Source organism: Pan paniscus, chromosome 6 (assembly GCF_029289425.2).
Source record: "Pan paniscus chromosome 6, NHGRI_mPanPan1-v2.0_pri, whole genome shotgun sequence".
NCBI classification, from domain to species: domain Eukaryota; kingdom Metazoa; phylum Chordata; class Mammalia; order Primates; family Hominidae; genus Pan; species Pan paniscus.
The window spans coordinates 28681917-28699766 of NC_073255.2; the positions used below are offsets into that span (position 1 = coordinate 28681917).

Sequence of the window (17850 nt, forward strand, 5' to 3'; positions counted from 1 at the left end):
ATGTATTCAGCCAACATATTTTGAGTAGCTATTTCTGTGATAGGAATTGAACCAGGTGCTAGGATTACAAGGATTGTGGCATTGAGAATGAAATTAATAATTTAGAAATGTGAACAAGTAAGTAATTAACATCTATAAGTTGAGTAATTAGCAAGTACTTTGGGGGTACTCCATTTACCCTGATTTGATTATTACACATCATATGCTTGTATTAAAATATCTCATGTACTTCGTAAGTGTGCCCATAAAGATTTAAAAATAATGAAGCCCCTAAAAAAAGTACCTGGGGGGAAGCTGATTTTTAGTTCTGCAAAGAAAGGGGGAATTCAGTATGACTAGATATAAAGAGGATAAATATGACAGTAAATGAGTCTATAAGAGTGTAATGATCAGACTCTGGAAGTTCTTAGCTATTTTGAGTTAAGATTACAATGAAAGAGTACATATAATTTTGTTAAACTCAGTAGTTCCTTATTTGACCACACAAATATTGTATAATACCTTCTAATGTCCCACGAAATCATTTTAAAAAAACATACCTTAGAAATGATATTAAGGAGCTTTGCCACACTTCTTGGGTAGTAGTAAAAAGCATTTCAGACAACTTTTGTGAGATTATAAAACTTTGTGTAACACTTCCTGATTATCTCTGTGGAAGGGGATAACAAAGAAGGTTGACTATGATTTACAGTTTTGAAAAGGCTATGATAAAAATTTATTGCTATTAGATAGAAAAATACCAGAAATGCTGTATTAGAGGTTACAACTTCACCAAAAGTGCACATCCAGAACCCTTGCTTTCAGGTTTGATAGAAAAATTACCTTGTACCAAGTTATCCTGAAATTTAGTTTAAACTTAAAACTTATATTACAGTTTCGTGAGTCAGGAATCTGGACACAGCTTATTTGGGATTTCTGCTTCATTGAATTTAAGGTTGCAGTTAAGATGTTGGCTGGGCTACAGTCATCTTAAAGCTCGATTGGAGATGAATATGCCTCTAACCTCACATGTTTGTTCATAGGATTCTGTTTCTTTCAGTTTATTAGAATGAGGACCTCAGTTGTTCTCTAGTTGTTGGCCAGAGGTTGCCCTCAATCCTTTGCCCTGTTTCCATCATGGCAGCGTGTTTCATTGAAATGTATACGCAGAGAAGGCAGTAGACTCTGTTCACTAAGACAGAAGTCATAGTTTTTCATAGCAAAATCATATAAGTGATATCCCATAGTTTTTGATAGTATTCTCTCTGAAGCAATTCTCTAGGTCCAAGAGGAAAGAATTATGTAAAGTTATGAATAACAGAAGGTTGGGGTCCTGGGGCAATCTTAGAAGTCTGCTTACTCTAAAATGTAATCCGGCCGGGCATGGTGGCTCACGCCTGTAATCCCAGCACTTTGGGAGGCCAAGGTGGGCAGATCAACTGAGGTCAGAAGTTCAGGACCAGCCTGCCCAACATGGTGAAACCCTGTCTGTACTAAAAATACAAAAAAATTAGCTGGATGTGCTGGCGGGTGCCTGTAGTCCCAGCTACTTGGGAATCTGAGGCAGGAGAATCACTTGAACCTGGGAGGCAGAGGTTGCAGTGAGCCGAGATTGTGCCATTGCACTCCAGCCTGGGCGACAGAACAAGACTTTGTCTCAAATAATAATAATAATAATAATTATCTGCCTGTAATCTGCAAGTAATCATGCCTTGCTAGGCATGCAGCTAGGTATATGTATAATGAAAGTAAATGTAAATACACAGTCCCCGTTTAATCTGGGTAGCTACTCATGGATTCAAGGATTGTGGCATTGAAAATGAGATTAATAATTTAGAAATTTGAACAAGTAAGCAAGATTTATAAATTGAGTAATAAGCAAGTTCAAATTATAAAAATCTTGGCTTGTATAGTATTTGCTTCTGTGATCTGAGTCAGTTATTAGTGCTGGGAATGGAATTACCTTTACCTACATTTTGTGTTCACACATAGCTGCAAAACAAGTCAAGGCTCTGTAGTCAGCACCTTACAGATACCATACCACAAATGGAGAAGAATATAAATGTATGGAACCATGTAGTTGAGAGAGTTATTAGAGGATAATTAATACACCCTTCTCATCCTTCAGAATCCCTCCAATAATATCCCCAACAGATGGCCTTCAGCCTCTGCTAAAGTAGAGTAATGCTGATTTTGGTAGTTTGTGTCTAAAAGTTGGTCCATTCCATTTAAGTTATCTAGCTTGTTGGCATACAGTTGTACATATTTTCTTTATAATTATTTTTATTTCTCTAAGTTCAGTAGTGTCCCCTTTTTCATTTCAGATTCTGGCAGTTTCAGTCTTCTCTCTTTTTTTTCTTCGTTAGTCCAAATAAGTTTAAATACCTAGCTTTTGGTTTTATTAATTTTTCTGTGTTGTTTTTCTGTTGTCTATTTTCTTACTTTCTAATCTTTATTATTTCTATCCTTCTGCTTGCTTTAGATTTAGTTTACAACATATATTACACAGTTATCACACCTTATAAAATTAACAAATTGTAATATTATATTTAAATTTCCCTAATTGTCTTAAATATATTTTAAATGGTTGCTTTTTTGAAATTAGCATATCAACAAGATCTACCTGTATTGGGTTAATATATCTCTTAATCTCTGTTGAGCTATAAAGTTCCCCCACAACTCTTTTTCTCCATGCCATGTATTGTGTGAAAAAAATGATTTCATTTTCCATACTTTGGAGTTGGCTGATTGCATCCTTATGGTATTATTTCATAGTTCTCTTTTCCCCAGTTGAAAAAAGTGGTAGACACAGAGGTTAATTAAATTTACATTCAGTTTTTACAGGCAGTATATTTTATATTATTGTGTCATATGAGGGGGATCATTTGGTGTTTGATTGTCACAGTAAGATTGATCAGTGTGTTCAGGCAGAAAATTTTGTATGTACAGGGGTATATTTTTAGTTTTTCTATCCCATTGGTTTGTTTATTCATATCCCAGTGCCTCACTCATTTAACTAAAATAGACTTTATAGTAGCTTTTTAATACTTATAGGGCTAGTTCCTTCTTCACTGCTTTTTTGTTTTGTTAAAAAAAACAACAACAAAAAACAACAAAAAAATAAAGTCCAAAGTCCCAGGTTGGAGTGCAGTGGCACGATCTCAGCTCACTGCAGCCTCTGCCTCCCAGGTTCAAGTGATTCTCGTGCCTCAGCCTCCCAAGTAGCTGGTACTACAGTCACATGCCACCACACCTGGCTAATTTTTGTATTTTTACTAGAGATGGGGTTTTGCCATTTTGGCCAGGCTGGTCTTGAACTCTTGACCTCAAGTGATCCACCTGCCTCAGCCTCCCAAAGTTCTGGGATTACAGGTGTGAGCCACTGCTGGCCCTCATTGCTATTTTTAAAATCAGCTTTCATGGCTATTCTTGGTTGTCATTCTTCTAAGACATCTTTATAATTAACTTGTTTGGTCTCAAGGAAAAAAATTATATTTTTATTGGATTAATGTAAACTTTTTAAGTCAACTTAGGGAAAATTGTCCCATTTGTTATGAGAGTCATTTTTGTTGAAGACCATAATAAGACTTTTGTTCCTGATCTACTTTTATGGTTTTCAGGAGCATGTGTTATTTTTTCTCATTTGGATTTTGTAATATTTAATTGTTTGCACCTAGGGAAGATAACTATCTTTAAATGTTCTTAAAAACATATTCTGTAGAGTACAGACATTGGCATTCATTCATTTATCAAATATTTACTGAATGTCTGCTATATTCAGATACTGTTTTTTGCTACTTTCTGGAGATGAAGTGACAAACTAAAATTTCAAATCTTAAGGATCTTAGAGTGTAATGCAGACACTAGCAGTAAACAGATGATTTCTTTCCTTTTTTTTTTTTTTTGAGACAGTCTTGCTTGGTTGCCAAGGCTGAAGTGCAGGGGCACGATCTGAGCCACTGCAACCTCTGCCTCCCAGGTTCAAGCGATTCTCCTGCCTCAGCTGCTTGAGTAGCTGGGATTACTGGCATGCGCCACCATGCCCAGCTAATTTTTGTATTTTTGGTAGAGACAGAGTTTTGCCATGTTGGCCAGGCTGATCTTAAACTCCTGGCCTCAATGATCCACTTGCCTTGGCCTCCCAAAGTGCCTGCCTGGCCAGCAGTTAAACAGATTATTTTTATTCAGTGTGATATGTGCTTTGGTTGGAGTAATCATAAGAGGCAAATAAAAGGTATACCAAGGTGTCTCTGCAGGTGGAAATAATGGAATAGCAACATTACAGGATCATTTACATGTTCTAATACAAATAATGTCCTTTGAAATGGAGGGATATAATAAATTCTAGCTCCCATAATGATGGTGATAATGATAGCAGCAGTAGAGGTGATCCTAGAGAGTGATCACTTAAAAACCAAAACCAGAAATAGTTGACTAGATGAAGAAATTTACCCTTCCAGACAGAGAAGCTTCAGTGTGACATTTTAATAGTGTCAGATTCTGACCAGTACCTTGTTAAAAGAGGGAGAAGGAAGTAATAAAATTTATTTGTTCGTATTTCACTTGTTTTTGAGAGATTTCAGCTATGATTTTTTTCCTTTTACACTTTTTCCCCATAATTCAATTCCATTGTTTCAGTATTGGAGGCATTCCATTTCACCAAAAAGTACAGTCGTCCCTCTGTATACACAGGGGATTGGTACAGATAAAATCTACGCATACCCAAGTCCTAGAGTTGGCCCAGTGGAACCTATGCATATGAAAAATCAGCCCTTTGTATCTGTGGGTGTTGAGTCCTGAGAATACTGTGTTTTTGATCTGTTTGGTTGCAGATGTGGAAACTGCAGATAGGGAGTGCTGACTGTACTTATTTATTTCATATTGATACATAATATTTGTACATATTTGTGGGGTATATGTGATATTTTGTAACTTGTATGGAATGTGTTAATGACAGTCGGTATTTAGGGTATCCATTATCTTATTTATTATTTCTATGTTTTGGGAACATATCAAGTCCTCTCTTCTGGCTATTTTGAAATATTTAATACATTGTTAACTGGAGTCATCCTACTCTGCTGTCAATCACTAGTACTTATTTCTTCTGTCAACCTGGTTGTTTGTACCCATTAAACAACTCTCTTCACCCCCTTCCACCTCACCCACATTCTCTTAGTCTCTGGTATCTGTCATTCAACTCTACCTCTATGAGATCAACTGTTATAGCTCCGACATATGAGTGAGAACATTTGATATTTGTCTTTCTGTGCCTGGCTTATTTCACTTTACAGAATGACTGTTCCATCCTTGTTGCTGAAAATGACAGAATTCAATTCCTTTTTTATGGTTGAATAGTATTCCACATTTTCTTTATATTTCTTTAATAGTGTTCCACATTGTCTTTATCCATTTGTCCATTGATGCACGCTTAGGTTTGAGTCCTTACCTTTGTAATTGTGAATAGTGCTGCAGTAAACATGGGGGTGCAGGTTTCATATACTGATTTCCTTTTTATTTTGATAAATATCAAATATTTTGACACTTAGGTTGAGTCCTTACCTTTGTAATTGTGAATAGTGCTGCAATAAACATGGGGATGCAGGTTTCATATACTGATTTCCTTTTTATTTTGATAACTATCAAGTAGTGGGATTACTGGATTGTATGATAGTTCCATTTTTAGTTTTTTGGAAAATATTTGTACTATTTTCCATAGTGGCTATACTAATTTACATTTCCACTAACAATGTATAACAGTTTCCTGTTCTCCACATCTTTGTGGAGATTTTTCAAAATAGTATTTGGCTATTTTTTGTCATTTTTTAAAATAGTGGCATTCTAGCTGATGTAAAATGATACTTCATTGTGGTTTTGATTTGCATTTCTCTGATGATTAGTGATATTGAGCATTTTTCATATACTTATTGGTCATTTGTATGCCTTCTTTTGAGAAATGTCTATTTATGTCCTTTGCCCACTTTTTAATGGAATTGTTTTCCCTGTCGAGTTTCTTGTATATTCTGGATATTAGTCCTGTGTTGGATGAATAGTTTGCAAATTTTTCCTTCAATTCAACAAATTGTCTCTTACACTCTGTTGATTATTTCCTTTGCTGTGCAGAAGCATTTTAGTTAAGTATAGTCCCATTTGTCTCTTTTTGTTTTTGTTGCCTGTGCTTTTGAGGTCTTAGCCATAAAAATCTTTGCCTAGGCCAATGTCATGAAGTGTTTCCCTTATGTTTTCTTCTAGTATTTTTATAGTCTTGGGTTTTACATTTAAGTCTTTAATCAATATTGAATTGATTTTTATATATGGTGAGAGGTGAGGGTCTACTCTTAACTCTTTTGCATATGGCTATCCAGTTTTCCCAGCACCATTTATTGAAGTGGGTGTCTTTTCCCCAGTATATGTTCTTGGTGCCTTTGTGAGAAATTGGTTGGCTGTTTATTTCTGGGGTTTCAATTCTATTCTATAGGTGCATATATCTATTTCTATACTAATAAAACGCTGTGTTGGTTACTATAGCCTTGTAAGATATTTTGAAGTCAGTGTGATGCCTCCACCTTTGTTCTTTTTGCTGATAACTGTTTTGACTATTTGTGCTCTTTTTTAGTTCTACATGAAATTTAGGATTTTTTTCTATTTACGTGAAAAATTACATTGCTATTTTGATAGGGATTGCTTTGAATCTGTAGATTTCTTTGGGTAGTATGGGCATTTTAACAATACTAATCTTCTGATCCAGGAGCATGGAGTGTCTTTCCATTTGTTAGTGTCCTTTTCAGTTTCTTTCATCAGTGTTTTGTAGCTTTCTTTGTAGATATCTTCCACCTCTCTGTTTAAATTTCTTCCTAGGTAATATATTTATTTTGTAGCTATTGTAAATGGGATTACTTTCTTGATGTCTTTCTTAGCTAGTTCATTATTGGTTTATAGAAATGCTACTGATTTTTACATGTTGATTCTATATCCTGCGATTTACTATATTAATCAGATCTAAAAGCTTTTTGGTGGAGTCTTTAGGTTTTTCTAGATAGAAGATTATGTCGTCTGCAAAGAGGGACAGTTTGACTTTTTGTTTTTCTTTTTTTATTATTATTATACTTTAAGTTTTAGGATACATGTGCACAACGTGCAGGTTTGTTACATATGTGCACATGTGCCATGTTGGTGTGCTGCACCCATTAACTTGTCATTTAGCATTAGGTGTATCTCCTAATGCTATCCCTCCCCCCACCCCACAACAGTCCCCAGTGTGTGATGTTCCCCTTCCTGTGTCCATGTGTTCTCATTGTTCAGTTCCCACCTGTGAGTGAGAATATGTGGTGTTCGGTTTTTTGTCCTTGCGATAGTTTGCTGAGAATGATGGTTTCCAGCTTCATCCATGTCCCTACAAAGGACATGAACTCATCCTTTTTTATGGCTGCATAGTATTCCATGGTGTATATGTGCCACATTTTCTTAATCCAGCCTATCATTGTTGGACATTTGGGTTGGTTTCAAGTCTTTGCTATTGTGAATAGTGCCGCAATAAACATATGTGTGCATGTGTCTTTATAGCAGCATGATTTATAATCATTTGGGTATATACCCAGTAATGGGATGGCTGGGTCAAATGGTATTTCTAGTTCTAGATCCCTGAGGAATTGCCACACCGACTTCCACAATGGTTGAACTAGTTTACAGTCCCACCAACAGTGTAAAAGTGTTCCTATGTCTCCACATCATCTCCAGCACCTGTTGTTTCCTGACTTTTTAATGATCACCATTCTAACTGGTGTGAGATGGTATCTCATTGTGGTTTTGATTTGCATTTCTCTGATGGCCAGTGATGATGAGCATTTTTTCATGTGTTTTTTGGCTGCATAAATGTCTTCTTTTGAGAAGTGTCTGTTCATATCCTTCGTCCACTTTTTGATGGGGTTGTTTGTTTTTTTCTTGTAAATTTGTTTGAGTTCATTGTAGATTCTGGATATTAGCCCTTTGTCAGATGAGTAGGTTGCAAAAATTTTCTCCCATTTTGTAGGTTGCTTGTTCACTCTGATGGTGGTTTCTTGTGCTGTGCAGAAGCTCTTTAGTTTAATTAGATCCCATTTGTCAATTTTGACTTTTGTTGCCATTGCTTTTGGTGTTTTAGACATGAAGTCCTTGTCCATGCCTATGTCCTGAATGGTATTGCCTAGTTATTCTTCTAGGGTTTTTATAGTTTTAGGTCTAACATGTAAGTCTTTAATCCATCTTGAATTAATTTTTGTATAAGGTGTAAGGAAGGGATCCAGTTTCAGCTTTCTATATACGGCTAGCCAGTGGTCCCAGCACCATTTATTAAATAGGGAATCCTTTCCCCATTGCTTGTTTTTGTCAGGTTTGTCAAAGATCAGGTAGTTGTAGATGTGTGGTATTATTTCTGAGGGCTCTGTTCTGTTCCATTGGTCTCTGTCTCTGTTTTGGTACCAGTATCATGCTATTTTGGTTACTGTAGCCTTGTAGTATAGTTTGAAGTCAGGTAGCGTGATGCCTCCAGCTTTGTTCTTTTGGCTTAGGATTGACTTGGCAATGCGGGCTCTTTGTTGGTTCCATATGAATTTTAAAGTAGTTTTTTCCAATTCTGTGAAGAAAGTCATTGGTAGCTCGATGGGGATGGCATTGAATCTGTAAATTACCTTGGGCAGTATGGCCATTTTCTTGATATTGATTCTTCCTACCCATGAGCATGGAATGTTCTTCCATTTCTTTGTATCCTCTTTTACTTCATTGAGCAGTGGTTTGTAGTTCTCCTTGGAGAGGTCCTTCACATGCCTTGTAAGTTGGATTCTTAGGTATTTTATTCTCTTTGAAGCAATTGTGAATGGGAGTTCACTCATGATTTGGCTCTCTGTTTGTGTGTTATTGGTGTATAAGAATGCTTGTGATTTTTGCACATTGATTTTGTATCCTGAGACTTTGCTGAAGTTGCTTATCAGCTTAAGGAGATTTTGGGCTGAGATGATGGGGTTTTCTAGATATACAATCATGCCATCTGCAAACAGGGAAAATTTGACTTCCTCTTTTCCTAATTGAATGCCCTTTCTTCCTTCTCCTGCCTGATTGCCCTGGCCAGAACTTCCAACACTGTGTTGAATAGGAGTGGTGAGAGAGGGCATCCCTGTCTTGTGCCAGTTTTCAAAGGGAATGCTTCCAGTTTTTGTCCATTCAGTATGATATTGGCTGTGGGTTTGTCATAGATACCTCTTATTATTTTAAGATACATCCCATCAATACCTAATTTATTGAGAGTTTTTAGCATGAAGGGCTGTTGAATTTTGTCAAAGGCCTTTTCTGCATCTATTGAGATAATCATGTGGTTTTTGTCTTTGGTTCTGTTTATATGCTGGATTACGTTTATTGATTTTCATATGTTGAACCAGCCTTGCATCCCAGGGATGAAGCCCACTTGATCATGGTGGGTAAGCTTTTTGATGTGTTGCTGGATTCGGTTTGCCAGTATTTTATTGAGGATTTTTGCATCAATGTTCATCAAGAATATTGGTCTAAAATTCTCTTTTTTTGGTTGTGTCTCTGCCCGGCTTTGGTATCAGGATGATGCTGGCCTCATAAAATGAGTTAGGGAGGATTCCCTCTTTTTCTATTGATTGGAATAGTTTCAGAAGGAATGGTACCAGCTCCTCCTTTTACCTCTGGTAGAATTCAGCTGTGAATCCATCTGGTCCTGGACTTTTTTTGGTTGGTAAGCTATTAATTATTGCCTCAATTTCAGAGCCTGTTATTGGTCTATTCAGAGATTCAACTTCTTCCTGGCTTAGTCTTGGGAGAGTGTATGTGTCGAGGAATTTATCCATTTCTTCTAGATTTTCTAGTTTATTTGCGTAGAGGTGTTTATAGTATTCTCTGATGGTAGTTTGTATTTCTGTGGGATCACTGGTGATACCCCCTTGGTCATTTTTTATTGCATCTATTTGATTCTTCTCTCTTTTCTTCTTTATTAGTCTTGCTCGCGGTTTATCAATTTTGTTGATCTTTTCAAAAAACCAGCTCCTGGATTCATTGATTTTTCGAAGGGTTTTTTTGTGTCTATATGTACTTCAGTTCTGCTCTAATCTTAGTTATTTCTTGCCTTCTGCTAGCTTTTGAATGTGTTTGCTCTTGCTCCTCTAGTTCTTTTAATTGTGATGTTAGGGTGTCAATTTTAGATCTTTCCTGATTTCTCTTATGGGCATTTAGTGCTATAAATTTCCCTCTACACACTGCTTTGAATGTGTCCCAGAGATTCTGGTATGTTGTGTCTTTGTTCTCGTTGGTTTCAAAGAACATCTTTATTTCTGCCTTCATTTCGTTATGTGCTCAGTAGTCATTCAGGAGCGGGTTGTTCAGTTTCCATGTAGTTGAGTGGTTTTGAGTGAGTTTCTTAATCCTGAGTTCTAGTTCATTGCACTGTGGTCTGAGAGACAGTTTGTTATAATTTATGTTCTTTTACATTTGCTGAGGAGTGCTTTACTTTCAACTATGTGGTCAATTTTGGAATAGGTGTGGTGTGGTGCTGAAAAGAATGTATATTCTGTTGATTTGGGGTGGAGAGTTCTGTAGCTGTCTATTAGGTCCTCTTGGTGCAGAGCTGAGTTCAATTCCTGGACATCCTTGTTAACTTTCTGTCTTGTTGGTCTGCCTAATGTTGACAGTGGGGTGTTAAAGTCTCCCATTATTATTGTGTGGGAGCCTAAGTCTCTTTGTAGGTCACTCAGGACTTGCTTTATGAATCTGGGTCCTCCTGTATTGGGTGCATATATATTTAGGATAGTTAGTTCTTCTTGTTGAATTGATCCCTTTACCATTATGTAATGGCCTTCTTTGTCTCTTTTGATCTTTGTTGGCTTAAAGTCTGTTTTATCTGAGACTAGGATTGCAACCCCTGCCTTTTTTTGTTTTCCATTTGCTTGGTAAATCTTCCTCCATCCCTTTATTTTGAGCCTATGTGTGTCTCTGCATGTGAGATGGGTTTCCTGAATACAGCACACTGATAGGTCTCGACTCTTTATCCAGTTTGCCAGTCTGTGCCTTTTAATTGAAGCATTTAGCCCATTTACATTTAAGATTAATATTGTTATGTGTGAATTTGATCCTGTCATTTTGATGTTAGCTGGTTATTTTGCTTGTTAGTTGATGCAGTTTCTTCCTAGCCTTGATGGTCTTTACAATTTGGCATGTTTTTGCAGTGGCTGGTACCTATTGTTCCTTTCCATGTTTAGTGCTTCCTTCACGAGCTCTTTTAGGGCAGGTCTGGTGGTGACAAAATCTCTCAGCATTTGCTTGTCTGTAAAGTATTTTATTTCTCCTTCATTTATGAAGCTTAGTTTGGCTGGATATGAAATTCTGGGTTGAAAATTCTTTTCTTTAAGAATGTTGAATATTGGCCCCCACTCTCTTCTGGCTTGTAGAGTTTCTGCTGAGAGATTCGCTTTTAGTCTGATGGGCTTCCCTTTGTGGGTTACCTGACCTTTCTAAACTCTGGCTGCCCTTAACATTTTTTCCTTCATTTCAACTTTGGTGAATCTGACAATTATGTGTCTTGGAGTTGCTCTTCTTGAGGAGTATCTTTGTGGCATTCTCTGTATTTCCTGAATTTGAATGTTGGCCTGCCTTGCTAGATTGGGGAAGTTCTCCTGGATAATATGCTGAAGAGTGTTTTCCAACTTGGTTCCATTCTCTTCGTCACTTTGAGGTACACCAATTAGATGTAGATTTGGTCTTTTCACATAGTCCCATATTTCTTGGAGGCTTTGTTCATTTCTTTTTATTCTTTTTTCTCTGAACTTCTCTTCACACTTCATTTCATTCATTTCATCTTCCGTCACTGATGCCCTTTCTTCCAGTTGATCGCGTCGGTTACTGAGTCTTGTGCATTCGTCACGTATTTCTCGTGCCATGGTTTTCAGCTCCATGAGGTCCTTTAAGGACTTCTCTGCATTGGTTATTCTAGTTATCCATTTGTCTTATTTTTTTCAAAGTTTTTAACTTCTTTGCCATTGGTTCGAACTTCCTCCTTTAGCTTGGAGTAGTTTGATCTTCTGAAGCCTTCCTCTCTCAACTCGTCAAAGTCATTCTCTGTCCAGCTTTGTTCCGTTGCTGGTGAGGAGCTGCATTCCTTTGTTGGAGGAGAGGCTCTGATTTTTAGAGTTTCCGGTTTTTCTGCTCTGTTTTTTCCCCATCTTTGTGGTTTTATCTACCTTTGGTCTTTGATGATGGTGACGTACAGATGGGTTTTTGGTGTGGATGTCCTTTCTGTTTGTTAGTTTTCCTTCTAACAGTCAGGACCCTCTGCTGCAGGTCTGTTGTAGTTTACTGGAGGTCCACTCCAGACCCTGTTTGTCTAGGTATCAGCAGTGGTGGCTGCAGAACAGTGGATACTGGTGAACCACAAATGCTGCTGCCTGATCGTTCCTCTGGGAGTTTTGTCTCAGAGGAGTACCCGGCCGTGTGAGGTGTCAGTCCACCCTTACTGGGGGGTGCCTCCCAGTTAGGCTACTCGGGAGTCAGCGACCCACTTGAGGAGGCAGTCTGCCCGTTCTCAGATCTCCAGCTGTGTGCTGGGAGAACCACTACTCTCTTCAAAGCTGTCAGACAGGGACACTTAAGTCTGCAGAGGTTATTGCTGTCTTTTGTTTGTCTGTGCCCTGCCCCCAGAGGTGGAGCCTACAGAGGCAGGGAGGCCTCTTTGAGCTGTGGTGGGCTCCACCGAGGTTGAGCTTCCCAGCCACTTTGTTTACCTACTCAAGCCTGAGCAATGGCGGGCACCCCTCCCCCAGCCTCGCTGCTGTCTTGCAGTTTGATCTCAGATTGCTGTGCTAGCAGTGAGCGAGGCTCCTTGGGCGTAGGACCTTCCAAGCCAGGTGCCAGATATAATCTCCTGGTGTGCCGTTTGTTAAGCCCATTGGAAAAGCGCAGTATTAGGGTGGGAGTGACCCGATTTTCCAGGTGCCATCTGTCGCCCCTTTCTTTGACTAGGAAAGGGAATTCCCTGACCCCTTGCGCTTCCCGGGTGAGGTGATGCCTCGCCCTGCTTCAGCTCACGCATGGTGTGCTGCACCCACTGTCCTGCACCCACTGTCCGGCACTCCCCAGTGAGATGAACCCGTTACCTCAGTTGGAAATGCAGAAATCACCCGTCTTCTGCGTCGCTCACTCTGGGAGCTGTACACTGGAGCTGTTCCTATTCGGCCATCTTGGCTCCACCCCCTGACTTGTTCTTTTTCAATTTGGATTCCTTTTATTTTTCTTGCCTGATTGTTCTGACTAGGACTTCCAGGACTGTGTTGAAGAGAAGTGGTGAAAGTGGAGATCCTTGTCTTTTTCCAGTTCTTTAGAGGAATGTTTTTCTTTTTCTTTCTTTTTTTTTGTTTTTCTTTTTTTTTGAGATGGAGTTTCATTCTTGTTGCCCAGCTGGAGTGCAGTGGCGTGATCTCAGCACGCTGCAACCTCCATCTCCTGGGTTCAAGCAGTTCTCTTGCCTCAGCCTTGCCAAGTAGCTGGGATTACAGGTGCCCGCCATGATGCCCAGCAAATTTTTTTTTTGTATTTTTTAGTAGAGACGAGGTTTCACTGTGTTGGTCAGGCTGATCTTGAACTCCTGACCTCACGTGATGTGCCCACCTCGGCCTCCCAAAGTGATGGGATTACAGGCGTGAGCCACTGTGTCTCACTAGAGGATTGCTTTTCTTTTCCCCATTTAGTAATGATGTTAGCTGTGGCTTTGTTACAGATAGGCTTTATTTTGTTGAGGTATGTTACTTATATACCTAGTTTGTTGAGAGCTTTTATCATAAAGGGATGTTTTAATCTATTAAATACTTTTTCTGTGTCTATTGAGATCGTTTGCCATATGGTTTTTGCTCTTTGTTCAGTTGATGTGATGGATCATGTCACTGATTTGGGTGTGTTGAACCATCCTGGCATCCCTGGGATAAATGCTAATTAATCATGGTGTATTATGTTTTTGATGTGCTGTTGGATTCGGATTGGTAGTATTTTGTTGAAAAATTTTGCATCTGTGTTCATCAGGGATACTGGTCTATAATTTTTTGTTGTTGTTGTGTCCTTGTCTGGTTTTGGTATCAAGGTAATGGTGGGCTGGGCCTTGTAGAACAAGTTAGGGAGAATTCTCGCCTCTTGAACCTTTGCAGTAGTTTGAGGATAATTGATGTTAGTTCTTTGAAAGTTCAGTAGAATTCAGCAGTGAAGCTCTCTGGTCCTGGACTTTTCTATGTTGGGAGACTTTCTCTTACTGACCAAATCCCGTTACTTGTTACTGGTCTGTTCATGTTTTCTGTTTCTTACTGATTCAAACCTGGTAGGTTGTATGTGTCCAGGAATTTATATATTTCCTCTAGGTTTTCCAGTTGTTCATGTATAGTTTTTCATAATAGTCTTTATGTTTTGTATTTTTTTGTTTGTTTGTTTTGAGACATAGTCTCCCTCTGTTGCCCAGGCTGGAGTACAGTGGTGCAATCTTGGCTCACTGCAAGCTCCGCCTCCCGGGTTCATGCCATTCTCCTGCCTCAGCCTTCCATGTAGCTGGGACTACAGGCGCCCACCACAATGCCCAGCTAATTTTATGTTTTGTATTTTTGTGATATCAGGCATAGTGTCTTCTTTTTCATTTCTGATTGTGTTTATTGCAGCTTTTTTAAAGTTTTAGTACAGCTAGCAGTTTATTGATTTTGTTTATCTTTTAAAAAAATTTTTTTTGTGGATCCTTTGTATTTTTTTTAGTGTATTTCACTTAGTTCTGCTCTCATCGTTATTCTTTGTTTTCTACTAATATGTATCAGGTCGTTTATTTGTAATCTTACTCCTTTTTTGATAGAAGAATTTATTGCTATAAACTTCTCTTTTCTCACTGCTTTTGCTATATCTCATCAGTTTTGTTATGTTGCTTTGGTTTTCAGTTGTTCTAAGACATTTTCTTATTCCCTCTTTAACTTCTTCCTTGAACCAGTGATTGCTCGAAGACATTTTCTAATTCCCTCTTTAATTTCTTCCTTGACCCAGTGGTCATTCAGCAGCACGTTGTTTAATTTCCATGTTGTGTGTGTGTGTGTGTGTGTGTGTGTGTGTGTGTGTGTGTGTTGTTTTTGAGCTGGGGGTCTCACTCTGTTGCCCAGGCTGGAGTGCAGTGGTGTGATCTCATCTCACTGCAACTTCTGCCTCATGGGCACAAGCAATTCTCCTGCCTCAGCCTCTTGAGTAGCTGAGATTATAGGTGTCTGCCACCACACTCATCTAATGTTTGTATTTTTAGTAGAGACGAGGTTTCACCATGTCAGCCAGGCTGGTCTCAAACTCCTGACCTTAAGTGATCCACCTGCCTCCACCTCCCAAAGAGCTGGGATTATAGGCATGAGCCACCGTGCCTGGCCAATTTCCATGCGTTTGTATAGTTTTCAGTTTCTCTTGTTGATTTTTAGTTTTCCATTGTGGTCTGAGATGATACTGGATATGATTTTAATTTTAAAACGTTTTTTGAGCTTTGTTTTGTGGCTTAAGATATGGTCTTTTCCTATAGAATGTTCCATATGCTCATGAGAAGTATGTGTATTCTGTTGCTGTTGGGTAAAGTGTTCTGTAAATATCTGTTAGGTTAATTTGTTTTTTAAGTGCAGTGTAAAATCAGTTTTTTAAAAATTAATTTTCTCTCTAGATTATCTGTCTAGTGGTGAGAGTTGGGTGGAGTCTGTTTCTCCCTTTAGATCTAATAATATTTGATTTATATATCTGGGTGCTCTGTTGTTGGATCCATGTATATGTTTAGAATTGTTATATTCTCTTGCTGAATTGATCCCTGTATTATTATATAATGACCTTCTTTGTCACTTTTTGCTCTTTTTGACTTAAAGTCTGTCTTACCTGATACAAGTATAGTTACACCTGCTTGCTTTTGGTTTCCTTTTGTATGGAACATCTTTTCCCATCTTTTTGCAGCATACAATTGGGTCATTTAAAAAAAAGAAAAACTCCTTTCAACCAGTCTATATCTTTTAGGTGGAAAGTTTAACTGGTTTACATTCAAGGCTGTCATTGATACATGCATGAGGGTTAATTTCTGTCATTGTATTAATTGATTCTGGTTGTTTTGTATATCTTTTGTTTCTTATTTTCTCTCTTATTCATTGTGGTTTGGTGGTTTTCTGTCGTGGTAACACTTGAGTTCTTTCTTTTATTTGTGTGTTTGTTTTACCAGTGGAGTTTACATGTGTTTTGTAATGGTAGATATTGTTCTTTCACTTCCAAGTATACAACTCTCTTAGTAGAGACGGGGTTTCACTGTGTTGGCCAGGCTAGTCTTGAACTCCTGACCGCAGGTGACCTCAGGCGATTCCCCCCACCACGGCCTCCCAAAGTGCTGGGATTACAGGCATAAGCCACTGTGCCCAGCCAGATGATCTCTTTGCAGTGTGATTATCGGCTCATTATTTTGGTGTTTTTTTTTTGTTGAGGGGAGTACCAGATACCTCGTCAGTCATCTTGAAACCCCTCCTTCCTGACTGTATTTATTGAAAAAATAAGTCCACTTCCTTCTTCATTACAGATTTGTCCTTTTGTTCCTTTGTTTTGTAACACCTGTTTTTCCTTGCAGGATGATAAAGTCAAATCCCTCCTCTGTAGCTTGATATATTATAGAAGTTCAATGACTGCTGAACAAGTTTTAAATGCTGAATGTTTCTTGATGCCAAAGGAGAAATCAGTTCCAAACCCAGAAAAAGATACTGAATACACCCTATATAAAAAGGAAGAAGAAATAAAGATGGAGAACTTGGATAAATGTATGGAGAAGACAAGAAATGGTGAAGCCAACTTTGATTGTTAAATTATTGTTGTTGTTGCAGAGGTTCTTTTTAAAAACTTTGTTTAGTTTGGTTAATACACAGAAATATCTAGAAATGTTCTGGGACTAGTTGAGTTGTATCTTTAGTATTCAGGTTGTGAAAAATAAAGATGTTTGGCTATGCACAAAATAGTTTGTATGCTTTGAACTTTAGTTTACTTGGAGCTTGATATGGTTTGGCTGTGTCCCCACCCAAATTTCATTTTGAATTGTAATTCCCATAATCCCCACGTGTTGTGAGAGGGACCTGGTGGGAGGTAATTGAATCATGGGGGCAGGTTTTTCCCATACTGTTCTCATGGTAGTGAGCAAGTCTCATGAGATCTGATGGTTTTATAAAGGGGAGTTGCCCTACACAAGCTTTTTGCCTGTTACCAGTAAGACATGCTGTTACTCTTCCTTCACCTTCCACCACAATTGTGAGGCCTCCCCAGCCATGTGAGCAACTGTGAGTCCATTAAACCTCTTCCCTTTATAAATTATCCAGTCTCACGTTTGTCTATTAGCAGCATGAGAACAGACTAATAAAGTAAATTGGTACTATGAGTGGGGTGCTGCTGTAAAGATACCCAAAAATGTGGAAGTGACTTTGGAACTGGGTAACAGGCGGAGGTTGGAACAGTTTGGAGGGCTCAGAAGAGGACAGGAAGATGTGGGAAAGTGTGGAACGTCCTAGAGACTTGTTGAATGGCTTTGACCAAAATGCTGATAGTGATATGGCCAATGAAGTCCAGGTTGAGGTGGTTTCAGATGGAGATGAGGAACTTGTTGGAAATTGGAGTAAAGGTGACTCTTGCAATGTTTTAGGAAAGAGACTGGGAGCATTTTTGCCCTAGAGATTTGTGCAACTTTGAACTTGAGAGAGAGAGATTTAGGGCATCTGGTGGAAGAAATTTCTAAGTAGCAAAGCTTTCAAGATGTGACCTGGGTGTTGTTAAAAGCATTCAGTCTTATGTATTCACAAAGATATGGTTTGGAATTGGAACTTATGTTTA

The 17850-nt window shown here is 38.5% G+C and overlaps 1 protein-coding gene across 2 annotated transcripts in view; it reads left to right on the forward strand.

The window, feature by feature from the left end:
• Positions 1–17278, forward strand: part of STK31 (serine/threonine kinase 31) — a 128994-nt gene extending 111716 nt beyond the window's left edge. For both annotated transcript variants that reach the window (XM_008960039.5, XM_055115782.2), the window contains exon 24: positions 16607–17278. In XM_008960039.5, coding sequence (XP_008958287.1) covers positions 16607–16837 — 231 coding nt within the window. In that variant the 3' untranslated portion in view covers positions 16838–17278. The remainder of the gene's footprint in view (positions 1–16606) is intronic.
• The last annotated feature ends 572 nt before the right edge of the window (positions 17279–17850 follow it).